General features: G+C 44.9%; 1 protein-coding gene across 1 annotated transcript in view; it reads right to left on the bottom strand.

The window, feature by feature from the left end:
- MYBBP1A (MYB binding protein 1a) overlaps positions 1-24,812 on the bottom strand; it is a 56,280-nt gene that overhangs the window by 19,837 nt on the left and 11,631 nt on the right. The window contains exons 15-23 of the mRNA XM_068210196.1: positions 24,591-24,742; positions 23,782-23,871; positions 23,026-23,151; positions 22,180-22,344; positions 21,005-21,162; positions 20,026-20,160; positions 18,697-18,802; positions 16,308-16,439; positions 14,705-14,773 (exon numbers count right to left, since the gene is read on the bottom strand). Coding sequence (XP_068066297.1) covers positions 14,705-14,773; positions 16,308-16,439; positions 18,697-18,802; positions 20,026-20,160; positions 21,005-21,162; positions 22,180-22,344; positions 23,026-23,151; positions 23,782-23,871; positions 24,591-24,742 — 1,133 coding nt within the window. The remainder of the gene's footprint in view (positions 1-14,704; positions 14,774-16,307; positions 16,440-18,696; positions 18,803-20,025; positions 20,161-21,004; positions 21,163-22,179; positions 22,345-23,025; positions 23,152-23,781; positions 23,872-24,590; positions 24,743-24,812) is intronic.

Genomic DNA, 24,812 nt, shown 5'->3' with positions numbered 1-24,812 from the left:
CTTGTAAGTCCAGGAGACAAAAATATACAGCTGGTATCACACCAGAGAGGCCACTGGTATTTCAGAGCACTGGTGTCTCCCTTGTGGCACAGAGCACTGGTGTCTCCCTGCCAGCACATCTGACTTAGTGCCAGCACACAGCATAAAACAGCAGCTCTCAGTGTGTAATCCTCAGCATTAAGACCATTCTACAGCAACAGGGATATGGCAAAAAATAATTGCACTTCTAGAAATTCTCTCCTCCCAAGCCCTTTGAGACTGCAATCTCATGAATCACATGCTGCATTTGTGACAAATGTTACCAGGAAAGCTGGGTAAAAGAACAGAGACCAAGAATATGGGAAATTCTGAAGAAGTTTTCTTTGAATTTCAGTAAATAATTAAACTATGAAATAAATTCCTCAGCTATCTGCAATTTATAACAACATGTTTAAAATCAACCAACCAACCCACTCCAAAATCCAGAAACTCCACCTTACAGTGGTATTGGTTACAGGAGAACAACCTGTCATTTATTACCACAGAGCAGGAGATCCAGAGCACCACAGCAAAAGCCTCTTCCAATTACTTATACAGCTTTTTTAAAAAGAAAACAAAGAGCATCCAAAGCCATGAAGCAAGTGCCAATCTACCCCCATTTCTGCTCATACAGTCAAACTATTTTAATTTTACATCCCCACTGGATATGGGATGGAGACAAAGGCTCCAATGGAGCAGTCTTGAGTTTCAAGGCTTCTTATTTCTCAACCATGTTTGATTCATCCACTTGAGTATTTCTGAACCCACGAGCTACAGGTCTGATTGATACTGGTTTGGGAGCTGAGTCCCAGTTAGAAACTCAGCCTTGAAGGTTATTCAAAAGGACAAATAATGAGAGGGATAGGACAATAAACCACAACAATGGATGTGTTCCACACAGCAAGTTCCCATTCCCAGCAGGCTGTTCAGAGCAAGGGCTGTGCGTATCATGTATGCTGTATATACCATACAATCATGGAGCGGTTTGGCCTGGATGGGACACCTTAAAGCCCATCCTGTTCCACCCCTGCATGGGCTTCCACTGTCCCAGGTTGCTCCAAGCCCCATCCAGCCTGACCTTGAGCACCTCCAGAGAAGTGCTGCCAGCTGCTCTGGGAACCCTGTGCCAGGGCCTCAGCACACTCACAGGGAAGAATTCCTTCCCAATATCCCATCCATCCCTGCCCTCTGGCAGTGGGAAGTCATTCCCCTTGTCCTGTCACTCCAGGTCCTTGTCCCCAGTCCCTCTCCAGCTCTCCTGGAGCCCCTTTAGGCCCTGCAAGGGGCTCTGAGGTGTCCCTGGAGCCTTCTCTTCTCCAGGTGAGCACCCCCACTCTTCTGGCCTGGCTCCAAAGCAGAGGGGCTACAGCTCTTGGAGCATCTCCATGGCCTCCTTGGGGGAAGAGGAGAAGAGGGACAGAAGAAGATTCCTTCCAAATTTAAGGACAAACAAGAAATTATTCTTCAAGATCCTTAACATATATCCTCACTGAACAAGCATCAAACACCAATTATTTACTTAAAACATACAAAACTTATTGGAATGCTTTTGATATAGAAAGTGAGAGCCAGAGGTGCTCAAGAAACATTTGCCAAATCACTTTTCCTCAATCCCCAAGATGTCACTGCAGTATCTCACACACAGCATGTGCACACAGACATGATTCATACACATTTCAAATCCAACAGGGAGGGAGGATAAGACAAAGCCCTGGCTGTGGCTTAACAAAACTATTTTTGGGAACAAAAGCTAATTTTTCTCATTTACCACCACTGAAACAAGGCACACACAAATAGAAGAGCCAAGGCTGACATTTAGTAGCTGTCGAAAAGGTTTCAGTGTGGAAAGTGCTCACACCTTTTGGGATAAGTGGATTGTTAGGAGAACGTGGCCGGAATGTTCAGCTGTGCAGAGCTGCCCATGCAAGGACACCTGAGCAACAACACAACTATTTCTTGGTTTAAAAATTAGACATCAACTTCTACCCCAAATTTACCCTGTTATCCCTCTGATTAAGGGACCTGAGAAGAGCCTTCCCTGAACCCTGTTTCTGCCTGGCACAAGGACATTGTCAGTCACTAGACAGGCTCCTGGTGCCTGAAAGCACAGTCACAGGGAGCTCACACTCCCCACAAAGACCATGAAAACATCTCCTGTATGATCACCTGGCTTTGGAGCTGAATCACAGAAGATCATAGAAGAATGCAGAAGTAAAAACTTAGCAGAAACCCCCAGCCATCATCCACCATCCCCTGCTCCCACACCTTCACAGTGCTCCAAGCATCATGCTCTGGGCCAGAAAGCAGGTTCCTCCCTCAGTGTGACCTTGCCTTGTTTTGCTCATTTGACCATCAGCATCCTATAGATGATCTGTTTAGGCCTTCTTAAGCACAAAAATGATGAATGAACTCTGTGGGTTTAACTTTTATTCCCAAACCTCTCCCTCTCTCTGGCTGGTTTAAACATGCAGAACAGCAATTTGCAAACAAAAGGGGGTTTGTGTCCTCCTGGGACTATTAGAACATACATCCATACAGACATTCCCAGTGCAGGTCAACTTCCCAGTCACTACCTCAACAATGGAAAAAATGGAAAAGCAATCACCTGCTCATCACCTGCTGAAGTAGTAGGTGAACCGGATCCCTCACCTCCATCCCAAGACCAAGACTCAAGGATGCAAAAGTGCCTCCAAGGAGAGGAAAACCACAGGATGTGGAGCTAGATCAGACCTTGGTCCCTACTTTGGATACTCTACTTTTGGGTTTCAGGTTTTGCTACCTTTCTTCTGAAAAAGAACAAAGCTTCCTGGAAGCAGAGACAAAACTGGCTGTGAAGGAATCTCCATCTTCCTACCCCTCCTGCTAACTCCCCTCTCCTCTCTATTTTTATTATCCCTCATAAACCTCTTCACCCGTGGCTCAGATGTCCTGCTCTAGGCAGTAGCAAGGAGAAGTTAAGCAAACTGTTATTATCCACTACCATTCCCAGGGCTCTGAAGAGCAGCAGTTGATTGATCAGACGAGCTCACTTCATTTTGCTGTGACTGAGCACTTGCCAGACAACAGAAAGTTTATCCCCTAAGTTCCACTGGCACATACTCCTCCTCCTCCACAACCTGAAAATGGTTATAAGCATGACAAGCACCGTAACCACTGCTGTTCAGTCTGGCTGAAAACGTGGATTGAGCTCCACCCCACACCAACCACCTTTATATAATGCAGCTGCACCTGCACGAGTTGTGTCAGTCCAGACCCTACAGGTAAAGATACTCATTGATTTCACTGACACAGTCACAACAGATGGGTTTTAAATGTACTTGAGACAGCAGAAATCCCAGGACTAGCAGTCCTGGCAGATTACACATACAGCCTGCAGACCATATCTACAGCATTCAGTCACAGGTTTCTTCATGCCCTAAACCAACATTACTTTGTCTAACCAGGGACTCTGTAAATCACATTCTCTTCACTGCTGCCAAGGAATGGACTTTTTCCATGCTTGGTTCTCTTACTAACAGTGCTCTGGAGGATGTTCTTGCCAGAGGAAAAGCCTCAACTTGCACTTGACTAACCAGAGGGGCCATTTGGAAGAATCTGCTCATTACAGCAGGACATCTGTGCCCAATACAAGAGTGCACAGGTGCAGCTGCTTCCTTAAGCACTGCTCTGCTGGCTGCTAGGAGAGGCAAAAAAATAATTAGAAGAAAAATTAAAGCCTTCCCCTATGGTCACCACAGTCTAACAAGATGTAATGCTACAAATAAGAAGTTGCTATATTTTGAAGGGAGTAGAGAGGAGACCATACCCACAGAGAGATCTGACAGTGCAGTTTTTCAGAAGATACCTGCATGTTAAATAGTGGGTTGCACTGGCAGGTTTTCTGCCTCAGATAAAGGGTCTGCAGGACATTTGTGCAGTCAAAATAACAAACATATAAAATAATACACAGGACCCCTGGGCCAGGCCTGGCTGATGGTATTAGATACCAGCTCTGAGTATTTCACGGGCATAGAACAAAATGGTGAGTGTTGGACTCATTTCTGGCCCAGAGATGGGGTAACTGAGAGGCCTTTTAAAAACTTTTATTCTATTTTCAGTCTCATGTGAAGGGTGAGACAATACAGATGTTATAATTCATGCCATCACAATCAGAAGCCAATTACAATACACTGTGTTTCTTGGCCTATCAGCTTTTGCCACACCATGCTGTAAATGCTTTAAAGCCAATCATCTAAAATCACCCCTCGTGAGCATTCAGGGCTAGGGAAAACCTTGTGCTCTTCATTCACAGAGGCCAACAGGCAGACCCTTGGGACACAGCAATCCAGATATTGGACTGCTGCTTTGGTCAACACAGAGATTCATTTGTCCCCAGGGTAACCACTTACCATATCAGAAAGGCCAATCAGTACAAATATTTTGCTCCAAAAAAAAAGTCAATATATTATTAGCCTAAATTCTTGAAAAATGAAAAGATGCCATAATTAAGTGAGCCATGAGGACACAAGATAAATCAGCAGCAGAGCACAAATTAGCATCCATGAGCTCTGATGTTTTTTTGCTCTTCCTGTAATGCACAGTTACAGGAGTGAAACCCTGGTGGGGAATACTGGTACCACGGGACATACTGAGACCAGAGGAGAAAAGAACAGGAATGGATTCTGTGGAATGCAACCAAGCCTCCCTTTCCCACATTAAAAATAATAATCAGAAAATATGCCCATTTTCTTCTTCTCTCCCAAGTTAAGGATACAGTCACAATTTTAAAAAATAATCTAAAACAATTTGGTTTCTTAATATGACCCTGTTTATTTTGGAGCACTTCTACTTTGCTTTTACAAGTTTCTCACCCTAAACATCAGAGCAAGAAATGTTCTTTTGTCAAGAAATCAAAGCCAAGACTCTTGCAGGACATCCCAGCATCTGAGGCTCAAAGAAACATGACAAGAAAGCTCTCAGGAAATCATCTGGGACTCTCCTTTCTCTCAACTCTGGCTTTCCTCTTGAAAAAAACCCAAACCAACCCATCCCCAACTGGGGAATTGTCAATTTCTATTTATTTATTACTTATATATTGCAGTATTGAACACCAAGAGGCTCCACTGACACCTCAAGTTACTCACACACCTTGGTAAGACCAAAACCGTCCCCAGTTGCCTTACCCTCGCTGCTCCTCCCAACACTTTCCAATCCAGCTGTCTCCTCTGCACAGCAAAACCCTCAGTTCAGAAGAGACTTGCAATAGGATTTTCTTGAGGCAATTCAGAAGGCAGCTACAGCATAATGCAGCCTATTTAAGGAGACTTTGCTGAAGTCTAATTTAATAATTTAGGAGATTTAAGAGCAGCACACATTTAAAAAAAGCCCATGTTGCCTAGGCACTGTGTGCTTTTAGCTGCTGCCCCTGATACACCAGACCAGGCTTGATGTTGCAAGAACAAAGGTTTTCATCTTTTGAGAATATTTATCAGCAGATAGTGAGAAATTAAAATTCCAATTAACTCAAACATCAACCACTGAAGTTTAGCCTTCATACAGTATAAAAAAAAGGTACTTGCACTTCAGTAAAATTGTTAGCTTGGAATATTGAAATAAAAAGCATTGCTAAGCAAAAAAAAAAAAAAAAAATTGGAAATTGTACTGGGTTGAATTTTGAGGATTCATTGTTTTGGATGCTCACCAGCAGCCCTCTTTTCATTTTGCAGAATCCACTGAGAGAGGCAGGATGACAAGACAGAGGACACAGTCCCCTTGAGAAGTGGGACAGGGCTGGAAACCCTGTTCTGTATGGAGGCTGCTGAGAAATCCTGCAGAGATACCTGAACTCCTTTCTTGTCCTTCAACCTTTGCAGAGTGGCATTTTAATATGTGCCAAGGGAGAACAGAAAGAGAAGCAGCCAGACCCCACTACTGCCACACCCCCATACTAAAACAAAAACGGACCTGCCACAAACACTTTGGGACATCCTTGTCAGTGAGCAGAGCCCAGATTGGCATTTCATTTTATGCTGCAGAGGCCCTAATCTTTTTTCACTTGCCAACAAAACACCCTTCCAACACACCTCCTAGTACTCCCACACCAAGATCTCACTGTAAAGAGAGCATAAATCGTTCCCCAGAACTTCAACAGGATTCTATCCTGATTTTTTTTTTTTTATTTTGCAACATTAATATATCTTGAGTCCATATGACTGAGAGTAGCTCATTTTCTCACACCACAGCCAATTCCTCCCCTCCTGTGTTTGTTATGCTGTTATTAAATACATGGCAATAACCTTATCTCCGAGCAAACTTTTCCCATTTGCTCCACACAAACACCTACTCCTCAAACTGTTGGAGGGGCTGTGTTTGGGAGGCTGAGCACAACACACTTGGGTGGTTCAATCACTTTTTGAAATCTATCAACTCACTTTTTAAAAACTATCAACTCCCCATGTGTCAGATGGCAAGTTTAATTTAGTAGGCTAGGAAATTACTCAGAGTTGGAAAATCACTGCAATATGGTTTAGATCTAACTCAGCAAGTCCATCCTACATGCAGGGCTGTTACTGCTCTGGAGCACTTTCCTCCTTGGACAGCTCTTACCAGCAGCTGTCTCTACAGCAAGAATTAGTTTATGTGACCTTTTAATTTTCTTATTTCTTCCCAGCAACAAACTAGAATGTTTCCTCCATTACTGAGGATTTGCTACATGATCATCAACACAATCAGCTGAACGGCAGTTAGCAGAATAAATACAGCCTAGATCTCCAGAATCACAACAAAGAGGCAAACAGAAGCTTTTTCATGTTCTGCTTGTGCTACATTGAGTATGGTGGAATATAAAGATAACAGGACAGTGTCTCTGTGCCAGTCAATTAATGCTGGTATCACTATGGATTTGTTTGTGGGCAATGCGGGCAACTGTCTGCTAGACACTTCTGGCAAAAGAGAGAGGCCACTAGAAAGTACCAAGAAGTACAACAACAACAAAAAAAAAACCTGTATGAAGGAAAAACAAACAAACATAAACAGCTCACAACATGCATGATGCTCCCAAGGGACCCTGCAGGTCCCACACTGAACTGAAATACACCACAAGCACACCAAGTTCTCAATGCAAATACAAGTGAAAACTCATGCCACGGGATTTCAGGCACTCAGCTTTAAATGCAGTCAGGAGGACCTGAAAAATTTAAACACAGCTTTTTAAATTTTCAACCATCTCACACAGGTAAGAGAGAAACACAGCTTAGAAAGCAATTCCTCAGGGAGCCACGTTTTGCTGTGCATCAGACACCGTTCCAAAGAACATCACAGACTATTTATAGATGCTGTCAATGTTCTCCAGCTCACCAAAGGAAAGTGTTTTTTCTGCACAATCCCACTGCAAGAAACACTCTCAAAAATGCAAGGTTGGGATGCAATAATCCACATGCACAACCATCCTAAAAGTCTGGGAACTTAAAATCTCTATACAAAAATATAGAGCACTGTGGCTCTGACCCAGCAAAGCATTTAACTGTTCTCCTTCAACTTCAGTGGACAGTTTACATATCTAGAGCTAGTTCATGTCACAGGACTTGCTGGCTTGTGATGAAATACATCAAAAATGTCCAAGAACCCACCCATAGTTCAGCTTCACCTTGCAAAACACAAGACTCTCCTTGACCATCACCTTACACAAAACAAAAACAGGAACAGGACACTGTCTGGAGCCAAAGCATGTCAGTTTGACAGATCTTCCAGCTGCAAATGATCTCTTTTTATTGAGGAGAGGGCACATACTGAACCAAGGAAGATGAAAAGGATAGATTTGACAAGCAACAGCCTCTCCAGCACTGCATCCCTTGGATCTCACTGCCTGGGGACAGTTCACCTTCTGAAGGTCTGACCACCAGTGACAACTTGACAGAGGACACAGGCTCAGGGTGTCTGACCTGCACCAAGGGACAGAGGATGCTCTGAAGGAAGGGAGCCTTTCACTCATGGCCTGTTGCTCATTTCTCACCAGCTGCCTGCCCAGTGCTCATTCCTCATGCAAAGGAGGTAGAGCTGAACTGGTGCTGGTTCTTATCTGGGGAGGTTTATTTTGCTTCATTTTTAGTAACAGCTTATGCAAAATGTTCCATAACAAGCTCTTCCTCTACGACCTGCTGGCAGCTATCTGTGAGCACACAGGCAGGGCACGGTGCATTAATGTGGGGGATCCATTCATCTCCCCCAGCATGAAGTGAAATACTCCCAAACAATCACACAGAGGGGTGCTGGCTTCTGAGGCTTTGCAGCACTTTTACTGCTCTTGCTGTATTAAACTTTAACTAATTTTTAACTTAGATATTTACATAGAACATAAACTGTTCAGAAGGACAACTATCAACCAGCCAAGTCCTTTTTGGCAGGAATTTGGGATCATATTTTACTCTTCTGGTGACGGCAGCTCTGGCACAGACCTGCTTCAGTTCTGTAAAATTATATCTATATATGTTTGATCCCTTTAGGAAGACTGCCAAAGCACCAAGATTAATTAGCAACTTACCTAAAATACACTCTCTGTTAGATAGATCTTAAAGAGTTCCTTGTCACAGACAGCTTCATAAAAACACATTCTGAAATACTAATGAATCTGTATGACATAAGATGACATTTTGAACTCTGTCTCAGTGCCCATTCTCATTTCCACACTAAGTAAAATTACTTTTATTAGTTTCATGATAGCTCTACACTTACATCAGCTCTGCAGAGGTCCAGCCAAATGACAGAAAATAAACTCACTTGATGGACAAATATAGCCTCATTATGCTTCCAGCTACTGCAACATCCTCAATCAATATAGCTTTGAATGTAAATAAGAAGGCAGGAATGTATTCAAATGGACGTGTGACCACAGTGCAAAAGTAATTGCAGAGGCTCTTAGCAATTGTGTTGATGTGTACAATCCCAGTGCCTTTCCCAAAGGAAAAGAACAAGGGATGGATATGAAACCATTTCTGCAGACCCATGGAAAAAGTTTCACACTAGAAGAGGTTTTAAGTGTCTGCCATGAGCAAGATGGTGACAACACCTTACTCCTGGCAGTAGTAATTTTCATTTATTAGTGCTCATTTCCAAACTGGTTCCAATACTGCTGGCCAACAAGCTGGACTTCTCACGGAAAAGCACAGCTTTTCCAGGCCAGACTTCCAGAGAGGCTGTGCTCCAGAGCCTGTTTCCAGTTGGGAGCTGGCAGGTGCCCTTGCCTGCAGGAGCCTGCATCAGCAGCACACCTGGGTACTGCAGTGCAGCGAGCCACACCACCTCCACCTGATCCTCACGCCCACAGGGAGTTTTTAGGGTAGAAACATTAATTCATGGACTCATCCAGTCCTCATATGTGGGAATGGGGGGATACTGCAGTGAGAACCTCACCACAATTACCAGTGCAGCACTGAGGGGTTTGTGCTGCAACAGCATCAGCCCAGGGACAGCCCAGGACTGCACAATTACAGAATTAGATGTTACTGTGGCTCTGCTCATCAGACCAATACAGCTAAAAATAAACCAGGAAGACATTCCTCACCTAAGGCTCAGGAGGGTTCTGGTATGTAGCTGAGTCATGCAATAATCATTAAATTAAACACATCTTGATCCCTGGTTTATGCTCCATCAGCACAATCTAAAAAACCACGCTTTTGTGCATATTGAAAGAGCAACACTACACCCACTGAAACAGGCACAAGGAAATAATTTGAAGGTCAAGGTCTCCCGGAAAGCAACTGCAGCAGTAAGAATGAATTGTCCTAAGAGAGGAGGAAGTGAGAACTAGCTCATACATGTTTTTCTCCAAACAGTATTTGAGAGAATATGTTTAGTGCTTGTGGAAGACATCAGGCTGACAGGAACATCCCTCATCCATGAAACAGCACAAGCCTCCCCCATGCTGTCAGCACCACACACGTTCTGCTGGCTAACTGCACTGCCAGTAAGATTATCTGTGCCAGACACTTAGCACAATTCACTAGCACCAGGACAACTCCAAGGGATAATGCAAGCTCCACCTGTGATGGCTTGTCATTTTCCCATACCAGTTATCCCTGGGGTGTCTTTCCCCAGTTGCCGTTTGTGCCTGAGCCACTGGGAGCACCAGTGTGTGACAGGCATTCCAGGAATGGTAGCTGCTTCACTCTGGTGCAGCACCTTGTCTGTATGGGAAAGCTCTCACACCTGCCTGGATGTACCAAAAGATTGTGATGTGGGCACTGGCTCCACCTCCTACCACTGAAGACACTTCTGCAAGGACAAGGTCACAGTGTGACTGACTCTTAGGACCTCAGTCTGCAGAACTGCATTCAACAACTTAGATCAGACTGCACTACAAAGTCATTCTTTACCTCTTTCTTCCTTTTTTTACTTTAACTTGTAGCACTTCTCCCACTCTAAAGGTCCTCTTGAAAAGCTTCACAGCTGCTGCTTGCAATCAAGTGATTTTGTATAGTTTCTAGTCACTTCTTTCTACAACAGAGAACACTGCAAGGACACATGGCAGGAATGAGGCAGGCCATATTCTGAGAAGACAATACAGCCTTAAGTTATATGTTGGTCTAACATACATATGGGATGGCAAGGATCAACAAAAGTTTGTGAAAGGGATCCCAACTGCTACTGTAGAAAAAAAAGAAAATTAAAAACCCCACAAGCAAAACAAAACAAATCTGCCCAAACCATCACAAACCCCACCAGATTTATCAGTTCAATAAATGAGTGACAACAAAACATTATTTTTTTTAAAGCCTGAAGCATTTTAACTTTCACACAGGCATGTTTGGGACTTAAACTTCCCACTTGAAGAAAGGCAGAGTTTGAAAACAGGCCAGCCAATATCAGTGAGCATTCAGAGCACCAGCTGCCACAGGCAAAATGCATTTGAACTAGCAGAGCACGAGCCACAGGGTCCTGCAGCCAGTGTGGTCTCACAATGGGTGAGAAATCCAGCTGAGAAGCATGAACTGCCTGGAACAAGGTGGTTTTGCAGATCCACTGTCACACACATCCTGTATCTTTCTGATGTAGAGGTTTAAACAGGTACTGAATGAATTCAGGGTGGGATGACAACCCCCCTTCCCTGGTTAAAACATCCCTTGTCTTTGTTTCCCCACTCACAAATAACACCAATCTCTCCATCTCTTTCCTTTTCCAGGGAAACTGCTGCATTACTGTCTCCCACAGGCATCTGTGCCCCAGCAGTAACATCAGAGGAGCAGAACTTGGCCACAGGTACAAGCTTCAGTCTCAGTAAGACCACTGCAAATTCACCTTTCCAGTTTAAAATTTGTTACACAGGTTGAGTTTACTGCTAAGAAATCCTACCAACCCTATCACTGTGAGCCACGATTAAAACTGCCTTGAGAGCTCTCACCCCCCATGAAGTGTTGTTTTATCTCACAAATTACTTCAACATGGAGCTGAACAACATCACTGCTCCTTTAGGCATGTAGGAACAGTGTCAGAGGAAAAGGGCTGACAATGTCAGTCACACTAGCTAAAGTTTTAAAGCTTCCTTTTCTTTTGCTAAATTCTGCATTAAGATGCAACCTTTGAATATCCCCAGAACACCCTACTCTACAGCAAACACCCAGGGCAAAGGAAAGTAGCTCCCAGAAAGACCTGCAAGACCCATCCAACAGCTGCAAACACCTCTGCTTGTAAAGACACAGCATTGCTGCTGAGGGTTTGCTGCTCTCCAGGTTTTAGAGGTGACCAGCTGAGGGAAACAGGATGCACAGAAAGGCTGTAGCAGTGCAAGACCCAGTTGCCTGGATCATCAGCTACAGCCAACAGTCCACATACAGCCTCTCCTTTACAATATTGTTGTACTGACTTCACAGAAGTCATAACTCCATGTTAATGAGCATTGCCTCTGATGAAATAAGTCACAGCTTTCACCCAGACACTCCTGCCCCTGAACAGACTGTCCCTCTGCTGTAAGTGAATTGACTGAAGTTAACTTTAACATGGCAAAAGGGGGAAAAAAAAAAACGATGTGTGCTAGGGCAAGATAAGCTTTCAGCCAAATCGTCCTCATGTCCCATTTTGTGATGTAAATGCACAAACACCTGAGCAGCAGGCAGGCACTGAGGTCCCCAGGACTAAGGGCTGGGGCTGGAGAGGCCAGACTGCTCCTTTCCAAGCCAGTGCCAGCTGAGCAGCATCTGAATGGCTCCTGCATTTCCCACAGGATCTTCTCTGTTACCTCTGCCCAGAAACTGAGTTTGACACACCTGCAGCAGCCCACAGCAGCAGGCTCAGGAACAACAGTGCACACACAGTCCAGGTTTGCTGTTTCTTAACCAGACCTCATGCAGGCCCATGCCTTGCTGTACAGTGTTCTGCAAACCACCTACAGCCAGGCTGGTCCAGGGGAATCACTTAATGACCACATTTAACTTTACACTAGAGGCCCCAGCAAGAGCAGAGCTTCTTGAAGTAAGAGCTGGGCATGTAGGCCAGTGGCCACAAGATCTTACTTAGAGGCCCTAAAAATAAGGACCAGTCTGGCTGAGAGGAGATGTGGAACAGACCCCCTGGCTCCATGCTGCTCTCACAAACTTCCAGGTATATAGGGTGAGGAGGAAGGAACAGCCCCCTCACATTCTCTTCACTAATCACTTTTTCATTTTGTTCACAACTACCTTAAAGCTCAACCTGAAGGGGCATCTCCTTCTCCCCCAGGCTGGCTGGGACAGTGGCCAGCAGCCCTGCTGGGCCAGAGCCCCAGGGTTTGTTATCAGGCCAACACAAGACACCTGCCCAGAGCTGAGCCTCCACCTTCCCGTGCACATCATGGCTCTTCCCACCTGGCATGGCCCTGGGACACCCTGCTACTGCTGTCTGCACAGCCAGGAAGTCAGAATCCCAGTGGGATTAGCTGTTCATACAGATGCAGCAGCCATACCCAGAACAATCACCACTAACAAGAGGAGTGTCAGAACAGTAATTAAGCCTCCAGTCCCTGGGACTAAGCTAGTTTAATGATTAGAAGCCAGTATTCAGGGCCAAAAGTGGAAGACCACCCCACTTGCCTCTCAGTCATCAGGGCTAGTCAAATTCAGAGTATCATGAGACCTTTGGTGTTTTCAGGACTCTTGAGTTAGTACAGCCCTTTTGGAAGCTGAGTCCTTCCACCCCATTTTCCCAGAGGTTGCCAGGGAGAAGTTACCCCTCTGCTTTACCCACATCACTTTGCCACAAATACCCACCTAGCTTGACTTCTACCCTACCCACTAGGATACCACCAAAACATATTTGCACTGAGAATCAGTGGGAAAATTTAACTGAAAACCTGACAAACTGGACAGTTGATGCTGGGAAGCCAGAATTCCTGAAAAGGAAGCACTGCATAAAAAATGTAAAGCTGCAACTGCAAGCTCCACAGGCTTTCCAGAGCTCACTCTCCATGTGCCTTTATTTGAACAGCAGGATGTCCATGTTCTGTACCCAGCTCCCACACACTCCACATGTTCTCCCCTACTCCTCCCACCCACAGGCAAACAAGCTCTGCAAACAAAGCTCAAGCAGTTTGGTGGAAGCCCTGGTAGAAGGAGAATGCTATTCCCTGTGGAGAAGCAAAGATAATGGAAGCTCCACATAATGGAGCTGTCTGCTTGGGATGCTGTTCTGGTCTCTTGAGGATGAGATCAAGTATGTGCCTTACAATTAATTTGTTGTTTGTGTAACACATCCTTATTACCATCCACTGAAATTATTAATAGCTCAATTCACTCTTTTTTTTTTTTTTTTTTTTTTTTTTTTTTGGGTCTTCTTTAAATCAAAGCCATTTCTGTTGGGTAAAACAGTCTGAACAGCAATTTACACTGACAATGTAAAGCAGCCCTACTGTAAACACATACCTACCCCTTCACATTCCCTCCAATGATCAGAAACAATAAAACAGCTATTTATGACACAGGAAAATCAATCTAGGATGCACTTCTGCAGGGGACAGACACAGGGTACAGCTGGGGGGTGGGAAAGCTTGAGACAGTGCTACTGGCCTAGAGGGGTTTTGGTTATTAACTGTGTGGAAGGCCCCCCCACTGCAGTGAAAATCCAGACAGGCCTCATTCCCTGCTCCAGCAACACTGAGCTGTGCACTCACCCTGCAATGTTTTATTGATAAGGCTCCACTAATTTTGTGTTAGTCAGGCACAGGCAACCAACCATCAAAAACCAGATCTGTGGTACAGGTGGTTTTAAACGAAATACAGCAGCACACAGACTTTAAAATGCAGGACAGGTAGCAAGGCACAGAACAGACTCAAGAACCTGACCTTGAGGTAGCATGAGGAGGCAGGGACTAAGGCATATTCCATTAATACCAAGGAACATCTTACCAAGAAGGAAGTCATCAAGGAATATATATAAGCAACTGGAGTCAAACCATACCACAATAAGACCTCAACCCTGAAAGCTGCAGGCAGTTTTTAAAGGAGATGCTACCAAAGAGCCCCCTTGACTGTGGACATATTGTGTGGCACTTCCACAACTTCACACACCTGAAGCAGCAAGGCAGTATTTGCAAAAGCTCTGCCCCCACCCCAGAAGCCACTTCCTAAACTGGGCAGCCCTAAAAGCATATTATAAACATATTAAAAATCATCTGAGCTGCCGTGTTTAAGTTACTTCTCTGATAGACTGCTACAGAGCTTTGTTTGTTTACTTTCATTCTTACCTGCTGATGTTGCCTGGCTGCTGCTGTGATAAACTCAACAAGAGTATCTACTAATGGCTTACACATGATCTGTAACAAAGAAAGACACAGTCTCTCATTAGTGGTTTGCTGACAGGTTTGTTTTTCAAGCAAAGCAGTCTATGTTTTACACAGCCTCCTGAGTAAGAAGAAAATGACACAAGAAAGATAAGTGCCCAGAAATCAGCAACAGTTTATTTGAAAATTAACAGCTTTTTTCACACCGGCTCTGAGTGAAATCTTGATCACAACAAAAAGCAGCAGCAAAACTCTTTACCTCTTTTCACCTGGAAAAATCAGGCAAGCATTTTCCACCTCCTGTGTTCTGCCAAGTGAAAACTGAAGTCTGCATCTGGCTGACACTTTCTGTAGTGTCAATTCACTTTGTGCAGAACCCCCAGTCCCAGGCAAAGAAGAACATGTTGAGTTGTAACCAGGTGTGGGTTGGTCTCATCCCAGGGAACAAATGACAAGACAAAAGGAAAGGACCTAAAGCTGCACCAGGGGAGGTTAACATTAGGTATAAGGAAAAATCTCTTCACTGAAAGGGTTGTCAGGCACTGGCACAGGCTTCTCAGGGAAATGGTTGAGTCACCATCCCTGGAGGTATTTAGAAAGACATGTGGATGTGGTGATTTTAAAAGATAATTCTACAAGGAATAGTTATATGGAATCCAGAGGGTTTAGAAACATGCAGATGGGATCTAAAGTTTGCTGCCCATGTGGGCAACACACAGCCCTGCTCTCCCTCCATTTCTTAAACTTATGTATGAGGCATCGTGGGCTGGTGTCCTAAGAAACCAGGCAAGCAGAGGATGGGGTCTCTCCTGGATGGAGTCCTCAGAGCCTGAAAGCATCCTGCCCCAGTTACACAAGCCTACATCTCTTCCCACCCTCATGTCAGACATCAATTCTAAAAGGTTTTGAGAAAGGGCTTCTGGCAGTCGTCTCTAGCTTGCTCTGACCTAAAAACTCCTGAAGAATTGTATGACATTCAGGCTCATGGCCTGTTTCTTAAAAACTGGCTGTGCTCATAGAAGAGACCAGCCCCAGGCTTGGGTCAAGCTTGCAGGAAATTCCTCAAACATTTCAGACACTTGCATTGTCTGAATATCAGGCTTGAAGATTAGATTCCAATTAGACTTTACACTCCTCAGCCTTCTTGGAAGAAAACTGAGAAACTGAGCATGCAGTGGAAGAAGAGCTGGACAGGAGGTACACTGGTTGTTCAGACAAGGTGACCTGTTTTGCCTTTGTTTTACCTTGCTCATCCATGTTGTCTTGAATACTGGTAAAAAATTAGAGCTTCTTAGACTATGTTTTAAAGAGCAGCCAGCTGTTCACCTGCTTTCTGCATGCACTATCCCAGTCCAAACCATAAATGAGATCCTGGCCTCCTGCAGTGCTGCTATAAAAACTTAGTCTGAGTTTAAAAGTTTGAGCAGGTGAAAACCCAAGGAAACCTCACAGCAATTTCAAAAGTCTGCAATAAAGCAGCGAAGTTTCTCTTCCTACTTTCCCCAGAATTATAATCCTACTTTGGAGCCAGCAGAAGACAACACAGCACACAGCCAGCAGCACTTACTGGGAAGCGTTTGAAGAGATCATGGAACATGGAGCATGTAAGGGGACTGTTCCGTTTGCTGAGGAACTGGGTCAGGGCCTGCTGATAGATAACAGCCACCTTCTTCACATTCAAACAGCCTGGGTTCAAAAGCTGTAGGGAAGAAAACAGAACAAAAGCATTTCCAGTGAAACACAAGAATGAATCACTAACAGTGAATAAATTAATTTTCATCAGTTCTAAGAGGTTTTTCCAACAACTAGGTATGCTTGAGATATGACACAGAACCACGAATAAACAGCCAAGTGGGCCCCAAATGTGCTCTCCCAGGCACTGACTGCCATATGACCTCGTCACTGAAGGGCAGCACAGCTTTCTAGTAGGACTACACACACTCCATGTAGTGTGGGCTGTGCTCTAGGTTTGTGATTGGCACATCTAGCACACGAGGCTCAGAGGGCACTGCAAGCCCATCGTAGCAGCCCAGCAGTGGCTGGGCTGTGCACATGGTGAAGAGCCATATGTATCTGTAGATTTCAGTGTATGTACATACCTGTATCTACATAGACTTACCACCTATGTCCAGGACTCCTAGGTACTCAGCAGACAAGCCCTAGCACTGATCAGGGATCCAGCAATCCCAAAACTGTGTCCATGCTCCAATATCCCCCTCTGGTGGGGAACAAGAATCCCAGACACACAGCAACCAGCTGAGACCTGCTCAGGCTACATGGATCTAAACAAACAGGAGTCACTGAAGAGCCAAGTGTGGAGCACTGCATCCCAATGTTCCTGACTGTTCTCATACTGCCAGGAAGTACTGCTTTTTGGGTAGGGTGAAAAATTAGGGCCCAGGAGGAAAAAGCTGTAATCTTCACAGCAGCGAACCTCTGCCCAAGGAATTTTTCCATGGCTCCATGGAAATCTAAAGCCAAGTTAACGTGGTGTCCCATTCTCAGGTCAAACTCCCAGTGCTTCTGCAGCTGAACACAGGCTGAAGTGGAACAAGGAAGATGGGTCTTGAAATATTACCTCAGTTTTTCTAGTTGAGTGACTCAACACTTATTTGACACACACATCTGCAGGGGAAATAACTGATTTCTCCTTCCATGCATACATTTACTGAAAAAAAATTCTTCTATAGTTTTTTCCATAAATTTGGCTACTACATCCTAGTGTCTGCTCTAGTTCCACTTTCCTGCTCATTAAAAAGCTCCAAATTATGCTCACGAAGCACAGCTCACTGGAAACACACAACACCTCTGTCTCTGGTTCCCCACTGCAAAATCTCCCTGGACTCAACACAATGTCAGCATCAGCAGCATCACATGAACTGAGCTGTCACTTCCCTCAAACTGGCAGCTCATGTCAGCTGCTGGCTCTGTCCCTGCCTGCTCAGGACCAGAGTTCTGCTCCCATTGGAATAAGAGAAGTAAAATTTCCCTGTGAAACTGCACAAGGATGCTGTGAAGCATGCCTCACTCTAGCCTCAAAGTAAAGAATGTTGTTTGTATTACCCCCACATCTCCCATTTTGTTTTACTTTCACAGAAGGCCCAGCACTGCACAGGAGCTCCTTGAATTAACACCCTCCACTTCTCCCTAAGCCCTAGAAACACTGGCTGTCTTTTCAGCCTCCAGTAATACCTCAATGTGTGTAATTTCCATGAGGGAGCTCTTTTTACTTTTCTACCCCACAAGATGCAAGATTAAGGCACTAATTCCTGTGCTCAATTTGAGGGGTTCAGAGGCAAGGCCAGGGTCAGCTGGTGAGACTGAGACACTGCTTGCTACGTTTCTAGTGGAGGTGACTGGAGTGGGCTGCCCAGTATAAAGGGTCACCATACTCTGAGACCTGTGAAATGCAGCAGAGACAGTAGGTGAAAGGGGATCAGACTAAGGGTCTCCCAGTAATGGACACCTGTAGCACAATCACATGAAGTCTCCCTCCAAACAACTACCACCGAGATCAGGGCTGCTCCACACACTCTTCACCTCAGTCCAAACCTCAGGGGAATAGGAGTTTACTCTCATCCACCACTGTTCTGTGTCTTCCTGCTCCTCAGCACCCTCTGGAAAAAACTCAAGAGTGACTGCCAGGAGTTTAATGGAAAAACCAGCAAATCAGGGAGGAGAACAGCACAAATACACATGAGGCTTCTTTGGATATCAAACTGGATCCACTGAATCAGCAGCCCCTCTGCCTATGGGCAAGCAGGCAGGAAAGGGTGAAAGCCAGGAGGGTGAGGGCCAGAAAGGGATGGAGAACTTTCCAGTGTCATGGAAATCAGGTAGACAGGTACCTGCAAGCAGCAGGCCCAGTGACAATGAACAAGGCCCACCACCAGCAGAACCAGGTAATGCAGCTTTACCAGCAAAAAAAAATCCTCAGGAGCAGCCTCACGTCTTACCTGACACGCCTGCTTCGCTCTGCTGTCACTCTGTTTCTCAGGCTCAGGGGGAGGAAGAGTTGATGATGTGTTTCCTTTCAACACTTTGAGCAGGTATAATGAGGCACTACGAAAGAAAACAGGAGAACACAGCAGTTACCACAGTGCCACAGTGAAGCTACCCAAGGGCAGAGGCCAAGGGGCGCAGGCAGCTCACTCTGTAGCAAAGATGGTTACTGAATTTGAGAGGGTCTCTTCTCTCAATCTAACCCACTCTGGCCAGACCTAAAGACAAAGAAATCTTAGGAAGCTGAATCATTTAATTTTGTGCCATCACAGTCAGACATCCCCACTGTCAGCCAGGTTTCCTCAAGCTCATGCTTTTGACTGGCACTGCTGGAGGAGTTCTGCACCTAGCCCAGGATTTCTGAGCCTGCACAGCTCAGCCAGTGCTGCAGCCCGGCCTCAGCCTCAGATGCCATGTGCTGGAGAACTCAGGCTGGAGAATTCTCCACTGGGAGAGCATGCAGAGCTCTGTGCTTGTAGAAAATGCAGTATTTACTGGGCACTGCTCCACTGAGGACTGCCACTGCTGGGAAGCTGTCAGGGAACCATGCAACATACACAGCCAGCCCCATGTTGCCAGAAGTACCATGTTTCCTGCACAGCCATGGGGGGATGTGCTGCACAGCCAAGAATGTCCAATGGCACTGGGTTGACCGTGCAACATGGTACCCACTGCACACACACCTGAGCTGAAAAATCCCAGATTGAGTATGAAAGCCCTCATGAAACTGGCTGCACATCACAAGAGAGCCTGCTGGTAAATAACACTCCTATTTACACCACAGAACAGCCAGATCACTCATCTTTCTAACAAACATGTATCTGGCTTATCCTAATTTTCCTCTATTCTGCAGCAAAGGAGAAAATACTGGCACATACAGTCAGGAGTCGATGGCTATTGCCCTCACTGTGCTATCGTGGAGACAGTAGACACTGCATTTAAAGAACAACCATCACAGGTTGATTAGGAATTACACTCATCTCCCACTGAAGCACACACACTGCATTACTCCCAGAGTAAGCCACAAGAATGCATTTCCCACCAGCAGCAACAACACTCTACCAGACCATTTCTGTATCACAGAAGCTATAAAAGACAATCACCAAAAAATAGAGATATTTGACAATGCTTCAGACTGCCAGGACTGACTAGTCCTCATGTAAGACACAGATGCTGGTATGAAGCCTTCTCCAAGGCTCTTGCTTCCCAGACCTCTTAACACAAAGCATCACACCTGCTCAGATCTCACAGCATCAGTAGAGGTGCTCCTTGTGAACACTCACCTGAAGTAATAGAGAGCCACTGCAGAGTCGGTGTGCTTGCAGGCTTTCTTGACCAGTCTCTGCACTAAAGCATGCACATCTTCTTGCAGGGAGGCCACTGTCTTGCAGTACTGCTTATTGCGGCACAGTGAGTTCCTGCACAGCATTAAAACAAATCCAAAGCCATTACCTACAGACAGAGCTCTGGGGAGCAGATGGCCAGGAACACTTATCACTTTATCAGGGTGAGTGAGAGCAAAACCAGAACACAGTGAGTGGTAACAAACAATGCTAGCTGTGGGCAGCACATGGCTGTGGCAAAGAAGGGTGAGGACTCTTAACACTCTTCACCTTCAAACACAAATTTAGGCATCAGAGACAACTTTCCTTCAGAGCTCCCACAAAGGGCACTGACTACCTCAAACCTTGTTACTTCACAACTGCTTCTCTAGTGGGGTGAGAGAGCAGCACTGACAACGCTTTACAGAGTGCCGAGGATGTCAAGAAGTGGCACACAGAGGACACATGCAACACACTATGCATTATATCCATCTAGCTGATACCATCCCTCACTTCTGGCCCTGAACAGAGAATATGCACTCTGCCTGTCTCAGAAATTACTTGCTCAGAGTTTGTTCCAGCCACAGCAGCAGCTCTGTAAGCCCTGGGAGCTGTTCCATGGTCTGACTCGGAGATCAGAGGCCCATGGAGGTATTCAGTGACATGGCTCCATACCTGCAATACCTGTTTGTTCTTGAGGCTTCCATCTGCAAACAGATTTGACACTTCAAGTCCTTTAGCCTAGAAAATCCAGATCCTAATTCCTTTCCTGCAGGTTATGACTAAGCACTGTGTATGTATGTGGTGCTGTTAATCTAACTTACACAATCTCTAAGCCATTGCCTTCAACCTTAGAAAGACCAGCTGCTGGTGTTCAATCAATACCACAGCTGTTTATCAAAAGCCACTGTCTATTACCTGGAGGTCTAAGGACACTTACTTGAAGATACTAGCTGTTTTCTGGAGGAAGTCAACCTCCTGCTTGTCAGAGTCTGAACTCATGCACTGTTCAATCAGTTGAAGCAGGGGCTCAATGATATCAAACACCAAGGGGTTCTCTGCTTGCTTAACCAGGAACACATCAATCAGATCCAACACCTGCAAACACAATTATCCATGTGAGGAGTACAGCAGACAGGGAAACAACATGGATTTACCCTAAGCACCTACCAGTAGGCTGTGGAGCAGCTGGAGAGGGCTGAAGAAAATTATTTACAGCTGAGATCTGTACACATTCTGGTATCATTTCTACTGTTAAGGCATGAGAAACTGAAAATTAAAATTTGAAACCGAAGATTAAGAGTTGTCTGTTGGTTCCAACTCTTATTTCGTGCAGTGACACCACTGAGAAAGAACAGTTACAAGAATCAGTGTCACCTGTCCAGACCTGCAGTCAATCTAACCTGGCACAGGCCCCTGTTAGCACCACTGACTGACAGCTCTGCAAGCCTCCCTTGAATTACAGACAGTGCACTAGCACAAAATCAGCCTTTTTATAGAACAGCATCAGAAGGGAAATGCAGTAGAGCCACTGGCTTGCTTCTCTATTCAGCCTTGGCTAAACCGACTCCCATTTCTGTCTGGGAGCAGCTGGAGCTGTCCCTGGATGCTGGAATGTCCCAGAAGGTCCATGCTGACGCCAGGCGGCCTGACCTCAGCATTACAGTCACAACCAACCAGGGGGTTTAGCAAAATCCCCAATCTTTCTGGCAAAAAAAGCTCATGTTGCAAAAGGACCTGAGGCACTTTATGCACGTCTCTTTAAGGAACACCAAGGTTGTCCAGTTAAAAAAAAAAAAACTGACAGGCATCTTTGGGTAGCTGAGGGAAAGCTACCCAAATCTTTCTTATCAGTGTAAGCATTTCAGATCAGCGAATGAAAACCATGGTGCACTTCTGACAGTACAATCCTGGTTTTCAAATAGGCCTGTGAAGCCCCAGTCACTGACCCCAAGAGTGCTGTACAAAGCCAGAACAATCCAGTCCCAGTTTCCAGGAGCTCATGACATATGTGAATGTCCAAGCTGTTTAGTGTTAGGTAGCTCACGGCATGCACAGCCTTCAGATGACATGCTACTAAGCCAGAGGTCTTCACACCAAACACTTGTCTCCCACCTTAGTCTTGAAATCCCTCCGCAGGATCTTCTCTTTCCGCATTCTGTCTTTCTCATCTTTCTTCGCCTGGATCCGTTTCTGCTGTTCAGCAAAAAGGGCTGAGATGTTCTTGTCAAGAGCCATCATAGCCTCATCATCCAGCTCTTCATCACTCTTATCTCCGTCCTTTTGTTTTTAGAAGAGAAAACCCAACACATCAACTCATATACTTCAGAAGGACAGTGGGGAGGGAACCAGAGCCAAGACCAGACTCAGGCAGGGATGTAGCTAACCCAGAATAACACTGTAGGGAGGAAATACAGATGCTCAGACCCATGAGAAATCAGGTAATCTGGCTGCACAGCACTAACCTGTAGAGAGGATCAGGAGAGGAAAGAGGCTGAGGTTTTGACCTGACTCCCTCTGGGCTGTTCCTCCTTCAGTAAAGAGGCTCATATGTTGCTATGCCTGCAACCTTTATTGGGATCATTAAACCAAACTCTATCACTGCTATAGTAAGTCTCCAGAGTGGCCTTCAGGGAGCACTCTTCCACACAGGCCAGCCAATACACATAACAGTATCTCAGTGCTTTAGTTCTCATCAATCTCATTTATTACAGGCAGGAGCACAAGATGTGTCAGGCTAGACTGAACAAGCTAAAGTGCTTAAGACATATGAACAATAAATAAAAGGACAAGTGACTTATTCCCACAGCTCACCTAAGACCATGAGCTGTTTCAAGTGCCATACAAAGATGGCTGCAAGGGCCAAGCCTGCATGAGTTCAGGCAGGATGAGGGTTACTAAATCATCTCTCACCATCCAACCCTCCTGGTATCTGTATCAAGGTAGGCAGTGAAAACATACCAAAGCATTCCCTGCTTGGAGAACTTTCATCAGCTGACTGCGAAAATTATCATCAACTTCTTCATTCTCCTCATCTTCACTGTCAGTGTTGTCTTCATCTGAGGAGTCCCCGCTCCCTTCTTCATCCTAAGGAAGGAAAGTTCATCTCCTGAGCCCACCGTACAAGCCCAACTCAATTCTCAGAAATAAAACTTCAACCCTCCCCTCCCCTACTCTTTCCTTCTAGCCTTCAGATCCAAGTACAGACGCCTCAGATAATGGGGTACCAGGTCTCCACAAGAGCTAAAAGTGGAATATAATGAAGATTTCCCTGTCACAATAAATAAGTATCAAAGAGAAGCTTCCAAGGAACAGCTCCCATCTGACCCTCCTCTCTGCTGATGCCTGTAATGTTTTGTGACTTGAATCTCTACAGTCCTTGAAAACATGAGATCTGGAATCCAGCTGGCTGTGCATCACAGCCACCATTCTGTCTGTGGCTGCAAAAAGGACAGGCCTGAGCTCATTTCAGGATGCAGCTACTTTTTCTCAGAAAGGCATCTATTCAACCAGCCACACCTACGACAGCAGGCCAAGAGACTCAAGCATGCACTTCCAACAAGCCATTTGTGTGCTGAACCTTTAAAATAAATCTTAATAGAGCAACAGCCATTTTCCTCAAATAGAGAAATGATGTTAATCTATTAACACAGTTCAGGAGAGCCATTAAATATTGAGGATATGAGGAGTGTTTGTCATTGACAATGGCACAATTACCGTGTCCTGGGCAGATTTGGTCTTTTTGTTCGATTCTTCCATCACAACAACTGCACTTTCTTCATTTTGCTCTTGGTTAGGGTCAAAAACCTACAAAAAAAAAAAAAGGAACTTGCATTTTTTCATTGTTTTGTTTTTAACCATTTCTTATGTACAACAGACAGAAATTTCAGCATAGTAAACCAGCTGAATAATGGAATTTTAAATACAGGCATTAACTTTCTGCTTGTTAACATGCCAAGCTCTTTCTGTAAATAACAAAAAAGGTGGAGAAAATTGAAGAGGCTGGTGGCATCGCACATCTTGGTTTGTTACAAATGAAGTATTAAGTTCATCACAAAGAAGCTGACAGCCCATGTTTGCAATCCACATATTATTTTCTCAGTAGGCATCACCTTTCTTAGTGGTATGACCAATTCAGATTTTTAGTGTCACTTATTTTTAGCATCTCTATGAAAAAAGCACCTTTCTAGAAAAAAGAAATGTTACCATTTATACTCACATATAAAATCTACTAGTTATATAAACTGACCCAGGAATTTTTTCAGCCTAAAACTATCAATTAATACAGCTTGAAGTTAGCAGATCTCAGGCTCCTGTAAAAAAACAACGAAACTCCTTCCCCACAAAAACAAAAAATAGCCCCAACTGTCTCTAAACTACAGTTCAAATTCAGTATCACACATCATCGGACAGTTCCTAAATCAAGTAGACTTTAAATTAAACCTAAAATCGAGACATGCTTGTACATACATCTGTTAGGGACAAAACAGGCAAACAGTACAAGGCCCTGCTAGTGCCTCACTTACATCCAGGATCAGCTGCAAGCCCCTCTTGGTCAGGTTAGGGCATATCCATACAAACACACTCTTGGAAAGCCGACGTAAGAGGAGGCTGGGCTGGGCAAGGAGGGAGAGAAGGATTTCCACCATCACCTCAACCCATCCTGGCTCCGAGCTGTCTGCACAGGAACAAACAATGACAGGAAGAGGCACTGGTGTATCAGTAAGAAACTACAGAAAAATTCACCA

Source organism: Anomalospiza imberbis, chromosome 20, assembly GCF_031753505.1.
Source record: "Anomalospiza imberbis isolate Cuckoo-Finch-1a 21T00152 chromosome 20, ASM3175350v1, whole genome shotgun sequence".
Lineage (NCBI taxonomy): Eukaryota > Metazoa > Chordata > Aves > Passeriformes > Viduidae > Anomalospiza > Anomalospiza imberbis.
This window is presented reverse-complemented; position numbering and strand designations above follow the sequence as displayed.